The 18,043-nt window shown below is 49.1% G+C and overlaps 1 protein-coding gene across 2 annotated transcripts in view; it reads right to left on the bottom strand.

Annotated features, from left to right (window-relative positions):
* Window positions 1-3,648: 3,648 nt before the first annotated feature.
* The window catches only part of MALL (mal, T cell differentiation protein like), a 34,748-nt gene continuing 20,353 nt past the window's right edge, over window positions 3,649-18,043 (bottom strand). For both annotated transcript variants that reach the window (XM_042933083.1, XM_042933082.1), the window contains 3 exons: window positions 10,159-10,326; window positions 7,374-7,496; window positions 3,649-5,303 (listed from right to left, as the gene is read on the bottom strand). In XM_042933083.1, coding sequence (XP_042789017.1) covers window positions 5,241-5,303; window positions 7,374-7,496; window positions 10,159-10,326 — 354 coding nt within the window. In that variant the 3' untranslated portion in view covers window positions 3,649-5,240. The remainder of the gene's footprint in view (window positions 5,304-7,373; window positions 7,497-10,158; window positions 10,327-18,043) is intronic.

Genomic DNA, 18,043 nt, shown 5'->3' with positions numbered 1-18,043 from the left:
CAGCAAACTTGCACGTAACGGAACTAAACCTGAATTTTCGCTGAAAGCAGACATCACGGCTGCTCCCAGAAGGCTTGTACCGCCCAGCTTCTCCACCTCTGTGTCTCCTGAATCCATACCAGAGGAGCCTGGCTTGGCGGGACCTCTGGGCTTGACTTGGGCTTCATGACCTGCCCCCTCTATGCAAAAGTGGCCTGGCGGTCTCCCTCCTTGATTTTCCCTTCCACCCTCCCTGTCGAAATAGTGGCTCCAGAGGGCCTCTGAGGGCATCTCTGCACGCCCCTCAAGATACGAAGTAGACTAAGGTAGACAGAAGGCACATGCCTGAGACTGTGGGAATCAGTGCACGCTGGGGTGGACACTTTTTGGATTCGGCTACAGAATGTCAGCAACGGGTATGGCCAAATAGCAAGGTGCGGGCTCTGAACCACTTGCATAAACGTGTCTGTTCAGGAACGCGGCAGGGGAGGCTGGGGTGCTCATCAGGCTGGAGGTGCCACTGGTAGCTTCTGGAAACCCGGGCGTATACCGAATACACAGAAGCTAATTAAAGGAACATGATAGTTTTTAACCATATTATGACTTTGCGATTCTCCTCCTATAAGCCTGTGATCTGACATCCTCCCTGCTCCTGGGAGTTGCCATGGTAGCTCAGCTCCTGCCCAGCATGTGTCCCTCTGTAGTGCAGGTTCGCCACCCAAGGGCCCAGGAGGGCTCTGGGCATTCGGTGAATATAGCAGAGCAAAAAAGGGGCATGGGGGGTGGTGATGGCCAAGGAAGGGCATCAGACAGGAGCCTCTCATCCCCCCTTCCAGGCAGAACAGACCTTTTCTCATGGCTTGGGCCCAGCCATCATCCCACCACAGTGACAGTGGAGGGACAGACGGGACCTCTGTGCAATGCCCAGCCCCTTCCCTTGGGCTCTGATTCAAATTAAAAACTGCAAAGGCACAGTCTGTCCTGGGCCTCGGTTTCCCCATGTGTGAGGCAGTGGGCAGAGTTCTGAAGTCAGGGGACACCTCTGTGTCACTCCCTGTGCAGGAGAAGCCTTCCCTGGCGAGATCTCCAAAGATCCCACACCTGCCACTTCTGGTTCTGACCACCTGCTCTCCCCAGAAAGGCCCTCTCCTCATTCGAGTGGAGCCCCCACGCCACCCAGTGGGACACTTGGGTAACTGCACTGAACTCTTTTTTTTTTTTTTTAATTTTTTTTTTTTTTAACGTTTATTTGTTTTTGAGACAGAGAGAGACAGAGCATGAACAGGGGAGGGTCAGAGAGAGGGAGACACAGAATCTGAAACAGGCTCCAGGCTCTGAGCTGTCAGCACAGAGCCCGATGTGGGGCTCGAACTCACGGACCGCGAGATCATGACCTGAGCCGAAATCAGCCGCTTAACCGACTGAGCCACCCAGGCGCCCCTGCACTGAACTCTTTCAACTTGTTTCCCACCTCAGTGGGGCCGGGCTCTTGAAAATGCATTAAAAGGAGTCTTAACTCTAAAAGGAGAAATAGTTCTATCATTTTGGTGATGACGAAGTTGTTTTCTATCATTGCAGAAGGAACTGACATGATCTCAGGGGTGCCTCATGGGTTCCTGCCAGATTCCATTATACAAGCCAGGAATGATTATATTTCATAGGCTCCCAAACCTGCTGACCCTGCTTTCACCTGTGCCCCACAGCTGCACCTGTCCCCTATGTGCACCTTGACATACCTTGACTTAAATGCACCTTGACGTTACTACACCTTGGTATGATCACACCTTGACCTAACAGGACCTGTACCTAACTTCACCTTGACATGACCTCACCTTGATAGATCTCTATCTTGATGTATTGCACCTAGATATTATAGTGTGGGGAAACCCGTGCGTCCCTATTTATGGACAGAACATGTTTCGAATCTGTGGCATGTCTTGCCCGAGTTCACAGAAAGATGTGGAAGCAGCATCCTCTGGACTCTCCTCCCTGACCTCCACGATCTCCCAATTCAGGGTCCCGGGCAGGTAGCCTGCCTGGTGGAATTGGCCTTGAGACAATTGTCCCCTGCATTTCCTTCTTCCTAGAGGTCAGAGTGGGTGCCCACGTAAGGCAACAAAGGCACGAGGAAGGAGGCGGCCTGGCTGCGGGCATTCTCCACGCGGAGAATAAAGAGGACCCCTGCCCAGTCATACTCAAGGCCACAGCTGCCATCCCGGCCCCCAAATCTGGCTAGGTGCCTCTCAAGTTTGGCTCAGGCATTTTGGAGGCAAGATTTTAGTAGCTGCTTCAGAAGAGCTCCCTGTTACAGGGGCCTTAATACCTTTCATTAGCCCGACTCTGTGTTGGGCTCAGAACCAGGAACGGATGGAAAACAAGGCAGCCGCCCCAGGTAGCTCGGGTCATATGTGTGCCGCCTGCGGCAGGGCCCCACAAAGCCACCAGAGCTGGCCTAGGGTTCTAGGATGGCAGGAGCGAAACTGCCACATGGTAGTCCGGGAGTCAGGGCCGAGCAGAGAACAGCCTTCTGCTCAGGATATGGGACTGCGGGTTGGAGGTGAAGACAGGGACGGCTCGGGAGCCAGCTCGGCCTTCAGTCCCTGCGGACCAGTTGTGGCCTTTGCAAGTCCCCATCCTTGTCAACAGTGTGGGGCAGAGCGCTCAGCGCTGAGGCTGGTGAGGCCCGGCCAGGGAGGTCCTGATGATAAAATACCCAAGGGCCAAACCCTTGCCCGTGAAATCTCATGGTCTAGTCAGGGAGACCCCGTAGCACACGGGGTGACTCAGTGGCCAGCGGGACATGCTCCTGGTGCAGAGGGGTTGAGGTTAACTCCAGAGGATGAGAGAGATGTCCTGTAAGATTAACAAGGGTTTTTCATGTAGACAAGAGGGACAGGAGCTTCGTGTTCCCAGGAGGAGGGAACAGAATGTCCAGCACATGCATGGAGGCAGGACTGAGCCGGTCACAGTAGCTCTTCTGACACAGGAGCGCTGGGCTGGGGTAGGGCAGGGGAGCAGCTGGACATGGGGTAAGACACCTGCATTTAGGGCCTAAGCAGCCACTTCCCAAGGGTCTTGGACTTTATTTTTGACAGTAGTAAAGGATTTGGGGGCAGGGAGGGACAGAATTTGATCCATGGTTGGAGGACTGGCCGAATGTTCCTGGAGGCAGTGCCTGGCTCTGGGGACCCAGGTCCCGCGATACCCAGTGAAGAGGGACCGGTGGGTCTCTGAGCTTGGGGAGACCCCTCACAGACAGGAGAGCCGCCCCCTAAGGCTGGAAGGTGGTGGCAAGCTGGGCCCTGCGGCTGCTGCTGGTGAACTTGGGGGAGCGGGGCTCAGGGCCATGTCCAGTGTCTGTCATGGATGGGGTGCTTGGCAGTGTGGCAAGGGGGAAAAGCAGCACTCCATCAGGGAGAGTGGGAACATGAGGCAGAGGGCTGGGTGAGGGGTCCACTCTGCCTATGGTGGCCTCTTCACCGCCCAGGCCGAGCTAGTGCACCCCCAGCTTTGCCCAAGCTGTGGGTTTAGTTTCTGGAACTTGCTCTTGAGCTGTCCTTACAGAAGTTGGAATGACATGAGCCCCAAGCCCTGGAGACGAGCTGGGCCTCCCTTTCAGCGGCCCCAGAAGCAAGGCCGGGTGTGGAATGGATGTGTGCGATGGCGGCCGGTCCCAGCTGCTAACGTCACGAAAGTGACCATCAGTATTTTTTACTGTACAAACAGCTTTTATTTGGATACGGCTACTCAGTAAATATTGAACAGTAATCACCCCAGGCAACAAAGTGAGAGATAAATGGTGGCTTTTCAAGATATCACCGTGGTGAGAAAGGGAGTGGTCAACGATGCCGGATTTTGCAGCCAGAGAGTTCTCTTTGGTGGCTCCCTGTCCCCACCCCCCGCCCCCAGGGGCAGAAAAAAGTTGGTACAAAACTGTAAGTCCTGGAATTGGCTAAGACTAGTCCCTTTCACGTAATAATTTATTTCATGTCAAAACCATAGCAGACACATGCAGTTATGGGGCTGTGCCCGACTCGCCTGGGTCAGGAAACCCAGTGCAGAGACAGAGGACGGGGCTTGGACCCCTGCGCAGACGAAGATATGTCTGCGAGCACAGCTTTCTTCGGGAAAACACTCACTTTGAAAACAGCACCTCGATTTTATGTGTCTGTGTGCATAACGCCAGCCTTTTCTTTGAGAATGCCCCCAAATCACCAATGTCTTTGCCGCATGAGGCCCCTGCTGGCCCCAGTCAAGGGGACGCAGGGGGAACAGGTGCATGTGGAAGAACAGAGACCCTGGCATGGGGTCCTTTCCTGCCTCCTGAGATGTCCCACGAGGTGGGACAGAAGCCCACAGGAGAATCCTTGCGTGGAATGTTCTGCCTCCTTCCTTGATGGTCTTTCCTGAGGGAGAAGGTGGCTTCTAGTTCTTAGGGGTGAGTTTCTGGATCTCTGGCACAGGTGTCCTGTGGCCTGGAAGTTCTCTGACAGCCTGATTACGGGGAAATAGAAGCAGGACCCACCCTCCTTCCCCTCTGCCAGGTCTTACTGTATAACTATAGAGTCAGTCAGTCACTTATTTCTCCCCACAAATCTACCCTCAACGTTGCTTTTATGAAGATGGGGAGGAAAGGGAAGGGGGAGTGGAGTGGGGGCTCAGTGTGGCTCGTCCCTGTCAGCTTCCCCGGTGGGGGGGGGGGGCAAGGAGGGCGGGTTTGGACCACAGCTCCAAAGCAAAGGCAGAGTCATGCAAACTTGCAAGGTCTGTGGATCTTCAGATCTGAAGGCACTGACAGCACCATTTTGATTTTAAGAAAACGAGACTGAACGTCCCCGTGAACCTGCTCTAGGGAACCTCACTCAGTGCTGGGGCGGAGTCCCCAAACAGGCTTGACGATGGCAGATGTGGGATTCTCAATGGCGGCGAGGGCTGCGGATATCAGTTTTCCAATAGAGCGAGGTTCTTTGTCAGATGAGACAGTTACCTTCCCAGGCAAAAGCCAAGCCAAACAGACACACAAGCAAACCACCCCCTCCCCCAGCCTTTGCATATTCACCATAACGAATTACAACGTCCAAACAGACGCGCCAGAGTGCGATCTGGTCACTCAGCCTGAAAAGCTGGCCTGTCCATCCCATCGATGTTTTTGTTGATCTTACGTTTACCATCCAGATGGTGGATGTTGAAAACTACTTTTGGGAGCCGATCACCCAGGTGTTCACAGGGCATTTCTCCCTTCAGCACGGCTCCCCAATTCTTCAGTGGTAATAGATGCTGAAGGCATGGAGAATGTAGAGCAGGGTGGTCATAAAGGCGAAGAACTGGCAGAAGACGAGAGGTTCCATGTTAGTCATGGCCAGACGGCCGCCCCCACCCCTCCTGCACCTGGGTCCGGACTGGACTCCTGAGATCTCTGTAGCCTCACTAGCTTAATGGGCTCCAGGACCCTCACCTCCTCCCGCTGCCCAAGCCAGACACCAGCCTGACTCCTCCCTTCTCCCACCACCACGTCCAAAGCCATCCCCAAACTCATCTGCGCGTACTGCCTGCCTATCTCTTGGTACGCCCACTTCTCCCTTGTCTTGGCTGCCATCATCCTTCGTGCCTCAACTTGCCCACTTCTGCTCACTCTTCCCCTCTGATCTGTCCCAAGAGGAAGATGTGATCGTGTTGCTCCCCTCATGTGGTTGAGTCCTTGCTTCTCAAGATGGAGGCCATTGCCCTTGATAGGCCTTCCCGGCCCGGCTGGCCATTCCAGCTTCGCTTTGCCCCACTGTCCACTCACACCCTGTTCTCGTTCCTTCCTTCGCTCATTCATTTAGCAAATACCTTTCAGGCACCTGCTATACTTCAAAAATGACAGTAGCTATAACAGCGCACAAAACATTCAAAAATTCCTATCCTCACGGCGCTCACATTTCCGTGGCAGAAGCAGAAAATAAGCAAGATTGGGGCGCCTGGGTGGCTCAGTTGGTTGAGCATCTGACTTCCGCTCGGGTCATGCTCTCGCAGTTCACGAGTTCAAGCCCCGCGTCGAGCTCTGTGCTGACAGCTCGGAGCCTGGAGCCTGCTTTGGGGTCTGTGACTCCCTCTCTCTCTGCCCTTTCCCTGCTCACACTCTGTCTCTCTTGGTCTCTCAAAAAGTAAACAAGTGTTAAAAAATTAAAATAAAAAAAGAAAGAAAGAAAGAAAAGAAGCAAGCTGAACCAGTAGAGTAGCTGGTTTGGTGGGGATAAGTGCCCAGGAGAAAATAAAGCAGAGAAAATACAGGGCCTGCTGGGGAGGGGGAAAGGCAAGCCTTCCCGAAAAGGTGATATGTGAGAAAGGAGCAGAAGGAGGTGAGAGATTTGGAGCAAGGGCGTCCCTGTCGGGGTGGAGGCGAGAGCCAGGCTCTGTGTGGTCAGGGAGCAGCGAGGAGGCCAGGTTGTTGGAGCAGCTGGCCGAGAGTGAGCAGGGGAGAGAGGTCAGAGGGTGCCGAGCCAGACCGTGGAAGGGTGGTGTGCGGGCGTTGGGGTTAGTTGGGAGTTTAAGGGACTTAAAATTGTTTGAGGAAGAGGGAAAGGAGGCGGACAGGCTGGAAACACCTAGTGCTTGTCGGGCACCCCATTCTTACAATTGGGAATAACACTCCATGCCAACACCCTTTCCTCCAGTCATCTGATCCTTGCAGGAGTCCCCAGACTGACCCAGGCCTGGATCTTTCTGCTAACAGCAACCGGTCGGTGTTGGGCTCTCACCCAGCCTGGGTGTTAGGTCCTTTCTAAGAAGGGTTGGAGGCAGGATTGAGGAAAGTTAGGCCGCCAGAGGAGGAAGCTGCTGGCTGTGATCAAGCGGCCATGTGAGGGCGCCATTCCACAAAGGGAGAAAGGCAAGCAGCGCTGGCTGAGTCTCTGGTCCTAGTGGACCTAAGGTCTTGGGGGTCCTGCTCTTCCCACTACTGGCCGGGCCACCTGGCCCTGGGTTCTATCAGCCAACGCGTTAGCCCTGTGGACTTCTGTCATTGAAATAAAAGGACATTGGAACGGTTCAGCCACGCCGAGGAATTGGGGTTCCTTTCCACAAGCCGTGGAAATTCTTCCCATGGAAGAGAGAAATGTGCTCCGGCTTGGGTTTTAGAGAAAAGAATTCTGAGGGCAAGGCTGGGTGGGGAAGCAGAAGACGTGAGATGGCAGCTGAACTTGGGCTTGGTACCCCCTGAGCTCGTGCAGACACACACACACACACAGCACACACAGAGACACAGACGCACACAGACACATGCACACACACATCTCCTTTCCTCCAAGCCCCCTTCAGTCTGAGGCTCAGGGCCCCCCATTCCACAGCAGACAGAATTAAGCCCCCTTCGATGTGCTCCCCACCAGTGGCTCCGTGTTCTGCTCGGCACTCACCGAGGCTGCGGTGTTTATGTAGTAGTTCCTCAGGTCCGCGGTCTCAGAAACGATGGTGGCATGTGCTTGTAAGACAGCGGCACTCATGTACAGGATGCCAGTGGTGCCGTGGTACAGGCTGTCCTGGAAAGGAAGAGGAGAGGCCACGGCCACCGTCATGCGGGCACTTACGCAGGTGCACACTTCCCTCTCTGACCACACAGCCGGGCGGAGGGGGCAAACGAGACAAGCCTGCTCCTCCGGCTCCTGCTTTTTTCTTTCGCAGGGTTTCTGGTGAACAATAGCGGATTCATAAACGGCAACGGGGGCACCTGGGTGGCTCCGTCAGTTAAGCGTCCGACTTCGGCTCAGGTCACGATCTCGCGGTCCGTGAGTTCGAGCCCCGCCTCGGGCTCTGTGATGACAGCTCAGAGCCTGGAGCCTGTTTCAGATTCTGTGTCTCCCTCTCTCTGACCCTCCCCTGTTCATGCTCTGTCTCTCTCTGTCTCAAAAGTAAGAATGAAAAAACGTTAAAAAAAAAAAAATTTTTTTTTAAATGGTTATCAGTTCTGGAAGGAATGTTGTCACAGGCGAATTGGCATTTTGCAACCCCTAATGAGATACGCAACTCAGGAAAACTTATTAGGAGACGAAAAAAAAGTATCAGGGGAAAAGCTGATGGGTAAGCCTGTCACAGTGGAAGAGGGGCCACCGGTTGCCACATGTGATACGACTGGAACCCACTTAATGGAATGTTGTTTCCAGAAAGGTGTGAACCCATCTTCACTGCAGGGACTTGGAGGACCAAGTCACATCTCACCAGGAAGAAACAAACAGACAAACCCAAAAGGTTGGACCTTCTGTAGGACAGCTGACCCGCTTTCTTCAACAGCGTCCCTGGCAGGGAGAGCCATTGGAGGTTAAAGGCACCCAGGAACCCTCACTACCAAGTGCAACGCACGGCCCCTGGGAGGATCCTGATCGAACCGGCCAACTGTAAAAAGACATTTCAGGTGTAATCGGGTGAATCTGCATACGGTCTGGGTCTTAGATGATACCGAGGAATTATTGTTAATAACTTTATGTAAGTGTCGTAACGTAAGGAAGTTTGCATGTTTCTTTGGAGGCAGACTGAAATGTATAGAATGGAGTGACATCTTTTGGATTTGCTTTAAAATTCTTCAGGAGAAAAAAAAAAAAAGGCTAGGAGCTGCAAGCGTGTTTAACACTTAGTAGTGTAGGAATCTGGGTTATGGTTACTTGAGGGTCCATAATATAATGGTCCCTACTTTCGTATATGTCCTAAATTGTTCAATACAGAAAGATTTTATTTTATTTTATTTTATTTTATTTTATTTTATTTTATTTTACTTTACTTTATTTTACTTTATTTTATTTTATTTTATTTTATTTTATTTTATTTTATTTTAAATGTGTATTTGTTTTTGAGAGAGAGAAAGAGATAGAGCACAAGTGAGAGAGGGGCAGAGAGAGAAGGAGACACAGAATCCGAAGCAGGCTCCAGGCTCTGAGCTGTCAGCACAGAGCCTGACGTGGGGCTTGAACTCATGAACTGTGAGATCATGACCTGAGCCGAACTTGGACATTCAGCCGACTGAGCCACCCAGGAGCCCCAAAACGAAAAAAAAAATTTTAAATGGTTATCAAGATGATGTGACATGAAAACAATGTGATGACATAATATTAATGAAAGAACTGACATCCAAAATTATTGGTTCAATGTGATTATATATACATTTTACATAAAATTTGCAAGGAATATAGGAGAATGCACCCAGTGTTTGTGAGAGCACCATGGGATTGGGTGATTTTTTTTCCTACTATCATTTCCTTTAATGCTGCTCCCATGATTTCACCATAAATAAAATTTAAAGGGAAACGCGTCAGAATGTGCTTTATATAGAATATGTATATTCCTAACAAGGAAGATGATGGAGGGGAATACAATGAAAAATTTGCTGCGGCAGAGAAATGCTTTCATTCTGGCTTAATAGTAAACACAGGAAAGGGCACCGGGTGGCTCCGTCAGTTAAGCGTCCAACTCTTGATTTCAGCTCAGGTCATGATCTCACGGTTCATGAGTTCAAGCCCCACATCGGGTTCTCTGCTGTTTGTGTGGAGCCCATTTTGGATCCTCTGTCTCCCCTCTCTGCCTCTCCCCTGCCCTTTCCCTGCTCTCATATGCGCTCTACCTCTCTCTCAAAAATAAATAAACGTTAAAAAAAATAGTAAACCTGTGAAGATGAAAAAGTCTTGGATCCATAGTGACCCAGCCCTGAAAAGGCCTCTGGTCCCTGGTCTCTGCTTTTCAAATGCCATCTGAAATGATTGTAATTAGTCATTCTTCATGCCTTACTTATGTACACCGTTTTTGAAGTGGGGGGGATCCCCCTTTTTAACAGTCCTCACTTGGGGCGCCTGGGTGGCTTGGTCGGTTAAGCGTCCGACTTCGGCTCAGGTCACGATCTTGCGGTCCATGAGTTCGAGCCCTGCGTCGGGCTCTGTGCTGACAGCTCAGAGCCTGGAGCCTGTTTCAGATTCTGTGTCTCCCTCTCTCTCTGCCCCTCCCCTGTTCATGCTCTGTCTCTCTCTGTCTCAAAAATAAATAAATGTTAAAAAAAAAAATTTAAAAAAAAAACAGTCCTCACCTTCTCCATGGAGCAATGAAGTCATTTACCTTCTCAGCCTTTCTCCTTCCCCACCCAGAAGGCCCTTTGTCCTCACAATACCCAGGACAGACATCAGGAGGAATCCAAGGGCTTGGGTCACCCTCTCTGGTTCTTACCAGGACTCGCCAGGACTCATATCTTTTGTAAAATCCAAACAAGTAAGACAACAGGAACATCAGGGAGATGAGAAAAGAGGTGAGTGAGACATATATCACCCATCCTTGTAGCAAGGCGTTTGCTACCTGGGTGGCAGCTACCAGCATCCAGACCCAGCACCCAAATATCTGTAAGAAAAAAAAAATAAAACAAGAACCTTCATTTGCTTGTGTCGGGCATAGTTCCCTTTGCAGGGCATCCCTCTTCTCCTCTGTCTCCGGTTACAAGCTCTGCAGATGAAGTTAGGGGGAAGCAAGAGGGAAATGGGGAAGGAAGGCTGGCCCCGAGCAAGAGTAGACTTTGTTAGAAAACTCAAGTGGTTAACACTGAGGTCACCAGTGGAGGGAATTGGGCAGTTTGGTTTGTGGATGTGTCTTCTTGGCCCAAACAGTGTTGACATATACAGCCGTTATATACATTTCTGAATAAGTTGCCAACATTTGAAACAGGATATTTCACAAGAAAAATTTTGATTTTAGACGTTTCTTGAGAAGTCTATAGTTCTAGCCACAGTTGAACACATTCCCAAGCCAGAGTAGGTTGAAATGAGTTGTGACTGTTTCTTTAAAAAGGACCCAGAGTCCTCAGTGGACCGCATCCCCTTCACCCCCAACTCCACGCCCTTGTGTCGCACGTTTTTTTTTTTTTTTTTTTCCAGCGTTTTTTATTTATTTTTGGGACAGAGAGAGACAGAGCATGAACGGGGGAGGGGCAGAGAGAGAGAGGGAGACACAGAATCGGAAACAGGCTCCAGGCTCCGAGCCATCAGCCCAGAGCCTGACGCGGGGCTCGAACTCACGGACCGCGAGATCGTGACCTGGCTGAAGTCGGACGCTTAACCGACTGCGCCACCCAGGCGCCCCATGTCGCAGGTTTTATGTTGCTCACTTTCTCTGTGGAATAGTGCTCTCCTTCTCCTGGTTCCCTTTACTCACTCACCATGCCTGCCTGGCCCTGTGTGCATTTAGCTTGGGCCCCTGGGTTATAGTATCTGACACCCTGTGGTCAGATAGCAGTTGGGCAATACTATTCCAGTTTAATCATCTCTCAACTCTGTCCAACCTTTTATTATCCTCTTGGTGGAGAAACCAAATCTTTTCTATGGACTCTGCCTTTGTTTGCTTTTAGCCTGGGTTTATACCCATGTTAGTGAGTCCAGGGAAAGAAATAAATGTCCACTAAACAGCATGTTCAGTTAGAGGAGAGGCCTGAGGGAAAGGGTCAACATGAGCACCAAGTAGTTTTGCTATTGGTTTGTCTCAGAGTTTCTGTGCTCCTCTCCTTCCTGGATTCTCCTTAGAATATCCTTGTGAGCCTCCTTGGTTCTCCCTCTCCTCACTCCTGTTAAATCTATGCTTCTAAGCATCGTATAGGTTGGCAATTCCAGGTCTTCAGTCCCACACATCCACTTGCCACCGGATGTCTCTACTCAGATGTTTCATAGCAGGGGCCAGCTTTGTACTTGCAGGATCCCGGGAATGAGCGCCTTATTAAATTCTGCACCCTGAGCATCTCATTTGCCCCACCCCAGGCCTGTCTTTGCCCCCTCAAGATCCTCAAATCCAACAGTTACAAAATCTGAACTCATTGCCACGTCCTAATTCCCTCAGAACCCACTCATCTCTGCACCTTCTGAGAATGACCCTTCTGAGGGAGAGAGTGATGGGTTTGGGAATGAGTGTAACAAGTGATAATGTTCTACTTCTCACACTGCATGGTGGGAAATTTTTTTCTTTTATAAAGCAATAAAATAATTTAAAAAAATGTGTTGGACTATGAGACCACTGGAGATTTGGAGTGATGAAGAGACAGAGCCAAGGATGGCTCCCAGATTTGAGGTATGGAGGAAGCACACCACCAGATTTAAAACTTTGCGTAAAGTTACTGTAATCAGAAAGAGTTATCAGTGCAGGTAGCTCACATTTCTGCTCATCTCAGGAGATAACTCATCCCTTTCCCTAGTTCTGTTGCCTTCCACACAAACTTTAGAAGCAGATTGTCAAAATCTACAGTATCTTCTGGGGCTTTGTGTTAAATTTATGGATCAATTTGGAGGAGAATTGACATCTTTACTATGATGAGTTTTCCAATCCATGAACATGGTATGCCTCTCCAATTATTGACATTTCTTTGTCTTCTTTTATCAATAGTTTGTAGTTTTTAGCATACAGATACTGTACACACTTCCTTATATTTATGCCTCAGTATTTTATTTGGGGGGAGCTATTGTAGATAGTATTGCTTTTTTTTTTTAAAATTTTTTTAACGTTTATTTATTTTTGAGACAGAGAGAGACAGAGCATGAACGGGGGAGGGGCAGAGAGAGAGGGAGACACAGAATCCGAAACAGGCTCTGGGCTCTGAGCTGTCAGCACAGAGCCCGACGCAGGGCTCGAACTCACAGACTGTGAGATCATGACCTGAGCCGAAGTCGGACGCTCAACCGACCGAGCCACCCAGGCGCCCCAGTATTGCTTTTTTAAAAATTTCATTTCCTGGGGCACCTGGGTGGCACAGTAAGTTAGGTTCCTGACTCTTGATTTCAGCTCACATCATGATCTTGTGGTCTGTGGGATCAAGCTCTGTGTTGGGCTCTGCACTGACAGCTGGAGCATGCTTGGGACTCTCTCTCTGTCTCTTTCTCTCTCTCTCTTTCTCTGCTTGCATTCACTCTCTTTCTCTCTCTCTCAAAATAAATAAATAAACTTAAAAAAATAAAAACTTCATTTCCCAGTTGTTCAATGCTAGTAATACAAACATGACTGTTTATTTTGTGTGTTAATATTGTATCCTGCAAGTTGCTAAATTCACTTACTCGAAGAAGTTGTTTGGTAGATTCCTTGGAATCTTCTGTGTATCTCATTAGGTTTTAATTTTTATGATTACAAATAAGATTGACCTTACGTGCATACATTTCATCTTCTGTAAAATTTTTAATTGTTTTTTATTGGTTCCAAACTTCTTATGGGTTTGTTTTTCTTACTGATTCACAGTAATTCTTTCTAATAGCGTGGATCTTGTTGGCTGTGCGAATTATTGCAAATATATTCCTCGAGCACATGTTTCACACATTTTTATGATGCCTTTTGATGAACAGAGTTCTTAATTTTAATGTAATTGAATATGCTCACCTTTTCTTTTATAGACTGTGCTTCTTTGGTCAAGTTTAACAAATCCTTCCCTACCTTGGGTCATGAAGATAGTCTTTCTGGGACCACTTTCTTCTTGCAGTACAATCATTAGTAGTATCTTTGGGAAAGGTCAGTTGGTAGTAGTCAGTTTGATTTGTCAGAAAATATTCTTATTTTTCACCCTGACAATTATTTCCTTTCCACACTTCTAAGATATTTTCTCAGTGGTTCTACATCTTTCTATATTTTCCATTATATTCCAGCTCCATTGTTGCTGCTGAGAGGGCAGCTGTCCATTGCACTGCTGTTCTCCTGTAGGAATCTGTCTTTGGTATCTGGCGGCTTTGGGAGTCTTCTGTCTTTGAAGTTCTGCAGTTTGTGTTGAAGCATGGGTATCTTTGTACTACTTTTGCTTGGCGTTAATTTCATATTCGATACCTGATAATTCCATTTCCTCAGTCTTGGTGCCTGATTCTGCAGTTTGTGGCTTCTGTTAACTTTCATTCCTGTTCATTTTTTCCCTCCTATGTTTGGTGAATTCTGGTTCTGAATGACTGTGGGAGTAGCTCACTTCTGAATGATGCTATTAGAGAACTTCTGGATTAAACAAGTCCAGTTATTTCTGTCTAGGTGAACTGAAAGATATGCAACTTTCAGTTCTCATTTTCATAACATACCCCTGGCTTCCTGGGACAAGCAGGTCTCACCTTACAAGTAAGCAAAACATAGACATGGATATGTCCACTGTCCCTGATGAGGCTTCCACTGCTGTTATTCTGGAGAGGAAAAGCACTTTTGGATTTACAGAGAATTTATGAGCCCTTAAGGAGAGAAAAGGAACAGGAATGGAGAAGCCAAAACAGATTAGGAAGGTGACCACAAACAAGGCTCTTACTGGGCTGGACAACACATTCAGAAGCTTCACCTTCACGTAAAGACCAGCTCTGGGAGCACATTTCCCCAGATCTCAATAGTCAGTGTCCATGTGAATTTTGCAAGTCTTAGGTTGAGCCTGGAACCACCTGTGAGTAAGTTGGTTAGCGTGTCCTGAAGAGGGGGCGTTGAAGGACAAAAGCCGCTGTCCCCCTTGAACTGGGCTCCTGCATGTTGATCTCAGTGACAGGGGTCTGCTGGTGCTTTGGGGCACCTGCTAAGCATCCTCCCCACCGAGACTTGAGAAGTGCATAAAAATGCTGGCACCCTGTCAACACCCAAACGATGCTAGCTGCTAGTGGCAATGGTGTTTGGGACTCAGTGACCGCGCCGGAGCTCGTCAAATTTTAGACTCATTTTAGACCTTGGAAGGCAGAGCATGCTGTGTGCCATTCACCGCTGTATTCCTGGTGTCCAGCACAGGCCCTAATACAAGGTGGGTGGGCATGGGGTCAAAGATCATCCTTCAGAAGGAATCAATGATGACACTCCATGTTCATCAGGTGCTTTACAGTTGATAAGATGCATTTGCTTAGATAGCCTTGGTTAGTCTACACAGCAGTTCGAACTCCTTGGACTTTCTGAGACCAGAGAACTGCCACTTCATACCTGACACTGCTTATTGCCAGTTCGCCTCTGCCAGACCTGGGGGTGTGCCAGAGTGCCTGAGCCCCACTGTGCCTATCAGTGCCTGCCGAGGGCCCTCCCCCTCCCCGCCATCAGAGGCTGCCCTGGGCGGACGCTGCCAGATGCACATTATTTACACGTCACACTAAGTTCTCCCCACAGTGTGTGAGGTGGTGCCGTATTGGAGGGGACTGAGACCTGAGGTCACACAGGACATGGGGTAGGACAGCTCTGGATCTCTTCTGGCAACCAGAGTTTACGTCTGAGGGCAGGGGCCTCTGAGGGCTTGGGTATCTACTCAACTTGCCTGAGAATCTTCTTGAAATGGCTTTAGTGTTGCATAATCAATGTCATGAAGGGGAATGTTATTTTTTATTTCCCCACCCTCTACCTTCTGGACAGAAGAAAGGACCAGGGCCAAGGACAAACTCCGGGCGAATTTAAACCCAGTCTTTCTTACCTCGTTTCTGCCTCAAGCAGTCTAGATTGGATTCTTTATAGGTAAGCCAGTTTCGAGTATTTGTCTTTACTTTTTTTTTTTTTTTAAATCTATATTTAGCTTTCCAAATTTTCTTGGCAGGCTAAACTGCTCTCTTATTTGAACCTTCAGTTTGTATTTTCCCAAGAGCAGGAGATATTTTTAGATGTCTGGGGCTGGCCCTCACAGTGGAAGAATATTTTATCATAGTAAGATATTGTGATCGAGTGGATTTCAAGTACGACTTGGTTCAGAGTCTGTTTCTTACGAACGGACACAGATTACTCGTCTATGCAATCTGCAAAGGCTGAACCGAAATCTGAAGGGAGGCGGAGAAGTTGGACTCCGAGCATCTCATCACACCACAGAGTGAGAAAACTTTCAGAGGCACCAGGGGTTAGGTCAGGAGGATTCAGAAGGGTCTTGTTGACAATTTGATAGGACAATCTGAGCTTCAGATAAGGATAACGGCTGTGGGTTGAAATACAGCAACTAAACTGAAGTCTGTGAGTTGAAAAAATACTTTCAGAAAAGCCCCCTTTGGGGGTCATTTTGGGGGGGGGATGCTTATTATTTCGGAAGGCAGCTGTGCCCATCGTTATACCCTCCCCCCCCAATGTTTATTATTGTGATTGCTGCTTAAAAAAGGAAAAAAAGCAACAAAAAGTATGGTGTAGAGGCAAGGAGATTCTAAAATACGTGGATGCCTGGGGCTTCCCCTCTGAGTCCTGTTACTCCTGGGGTCTTTGAAAGTCCATCTGGGGACTCTGAGAAATCCCCAGGGTCTAGGTCCTGCCCCAGAGATTCCGACTGAGCCCATTGTGAAAAGTTCCCCAGGTGGTGCAGTTAGGACCTGAGAACCCTGGGAGACTCTCTCTTTGTTTCCTGTCTGACCCACCCTGTTTATGGACGCAGCATCCTTCCTCCTGGGTTCCAATTCAAGCTCTGCCTGCTCGGCAGGTTATTTGACTCATCTATACTTTCATGCACTTGTCCATCAAACAGAGGAGGTGGGGATCGCCTCTCTCATCGGATTCTCGTGAGAACTAGCTAAGTCTCCCCAGCACACGGTGAGCGTGCGGTACTGTTGGCCATGTTAGCCATAACCATTTGGAATGGCACAGAAGACCGAAGGGAATGTTCCCCGACAAGGAGCCAGAGGAGGGAATGTTCAGGGCCAGTCTTGCTGAGGGAGGGGAAGTTCACTTCTGGGGGAGCCGGGAGAACCACCAGCTGGGTGAGTGAGAGAACATTTAGGGGACACACATCCTTCTGAGGAGTCGATGGAAGTTTCGGTCATCTAGAAAAATGTACCTATGTACACGTACGACTTTTGTCTACAGATCTGGGGACTCGCAGACCCTCAAAGCCCACCTGCAGCTCCCAGGTTGAAATCCCTTGTCATCTCCAGGCTAAGTAACAGTGCCATCAACTGCTGTATTATTTTGACAATATCAATCGAAACATTAAATACACATATTGTTTGATCCAATAATTTCACTTTTTCGGGTCTGTCCTATAAATAATGCACAGGAACAAAATGGTGAAAGTACAAAGTTGTTTCCTGGGGCCTTGCTGGTTATGGAAAAGATAAGATACATCTTAAATGTGCATCCAGAGAGGACCAATCAAAGCAATTATGTTTGCACAGCGGAACACTCAGCAGCTTTCAAAAAGAATGAAAAAATCTTTGTATGCCAAAGGGAACAAGTTCTAAGAACCGTAAAAGGCACAGACCAGCGTGCCCAGTGTGCTATGATTTTTGTAGAAAACGAAGAAAATGTATGTGTGCGTGTAGGTGCATTTGTTTGCAGATGCACAGAATGTTTCTGGAACGAGACCCAATAAACCAACCAGTGCCCCAGGCTCCCAGGAGAACTACTTGACAGGGTGTTGAATGTTTAAACTAATTTAAAAAAAATTTTATATTTACAAAGCAAGAAAGAAAACCCTGTGCCAGATGATGGAGGCTGGCTTCAAAGGTCAAGACTTTTGAATGGGAGAGACAGGAGAATCACCTGTTCTTTGGGGAGGATGAATCCGTCCACCCAAATAGAGCAGGTGGGACCTGAGGCCCCTGATGGGCAGAGCAGGTGAACTTCATGCATGGAGAGGTTCTGAAGACAGACACCGCCCTGGAGATGACCCCATGTGAACGGCAAAGGAGGAGTCGAAAGGATGCACGGTCTCAGATTGCACGGGCCGGGACTCCGGGATGAGGCGGGAGGTGTGGGCTCGGGCGGGGCAGGTCAGGGGGTGAGAGCCAAGGAGGAGCACTGGGGCGATACCCTGCTGGCAGGTTTTTCTGCATAGCTGGGCAGTAGCTCAGCGTGGTGGGTCTCACCACCAGCACCGCATTCCTTTGCTTACCGCTTGTCTTGATTTTCATGAAGCACTGCCTCTCTTTCCCTTCCCTGGGACTTGGGGAACGCAGGCTCCACCACAAAGCCTCAGAAACTTCAGGCCGGGAGGACAAGGCCCACATGAAGACAGTGAGGCCCAGGAGGGAACGGTGCCAAGCGAGCTGGGGGCTCCTGGTCCCACTGATGGCTCCTCTCCCCTCCCCCTTCCCTGTCCTAATCTTTTGTCTCTATGAATTCGGCTCCTCTGAGGACATCATGTGAGTGGAATCATACAGGATTTGCCTTTTGGCGACTGGCTCATTTCACGGAGCAT

The sequence above is a fragment of the Panthera leo genome, chromosome A3 (genome assembly GCF_018350215.1).
Source record: "Panthera leo isolate Ple1 chromosome A3, P.leo_Ple1_pat1.1, whole genome shotgun sequence".
Taxonomy (NCBI): domain Eukaryota; kingdom Metazoa; phylum Chordata; class Mammalia; order Carnivora; family Felidae; genus Panthera; species Panthera leo.
The sequence above is the reverse complement of the archived record's forward strand: the minus strand, read 5'-3'. Positions and strand labels throughout refer to the sequence as shown.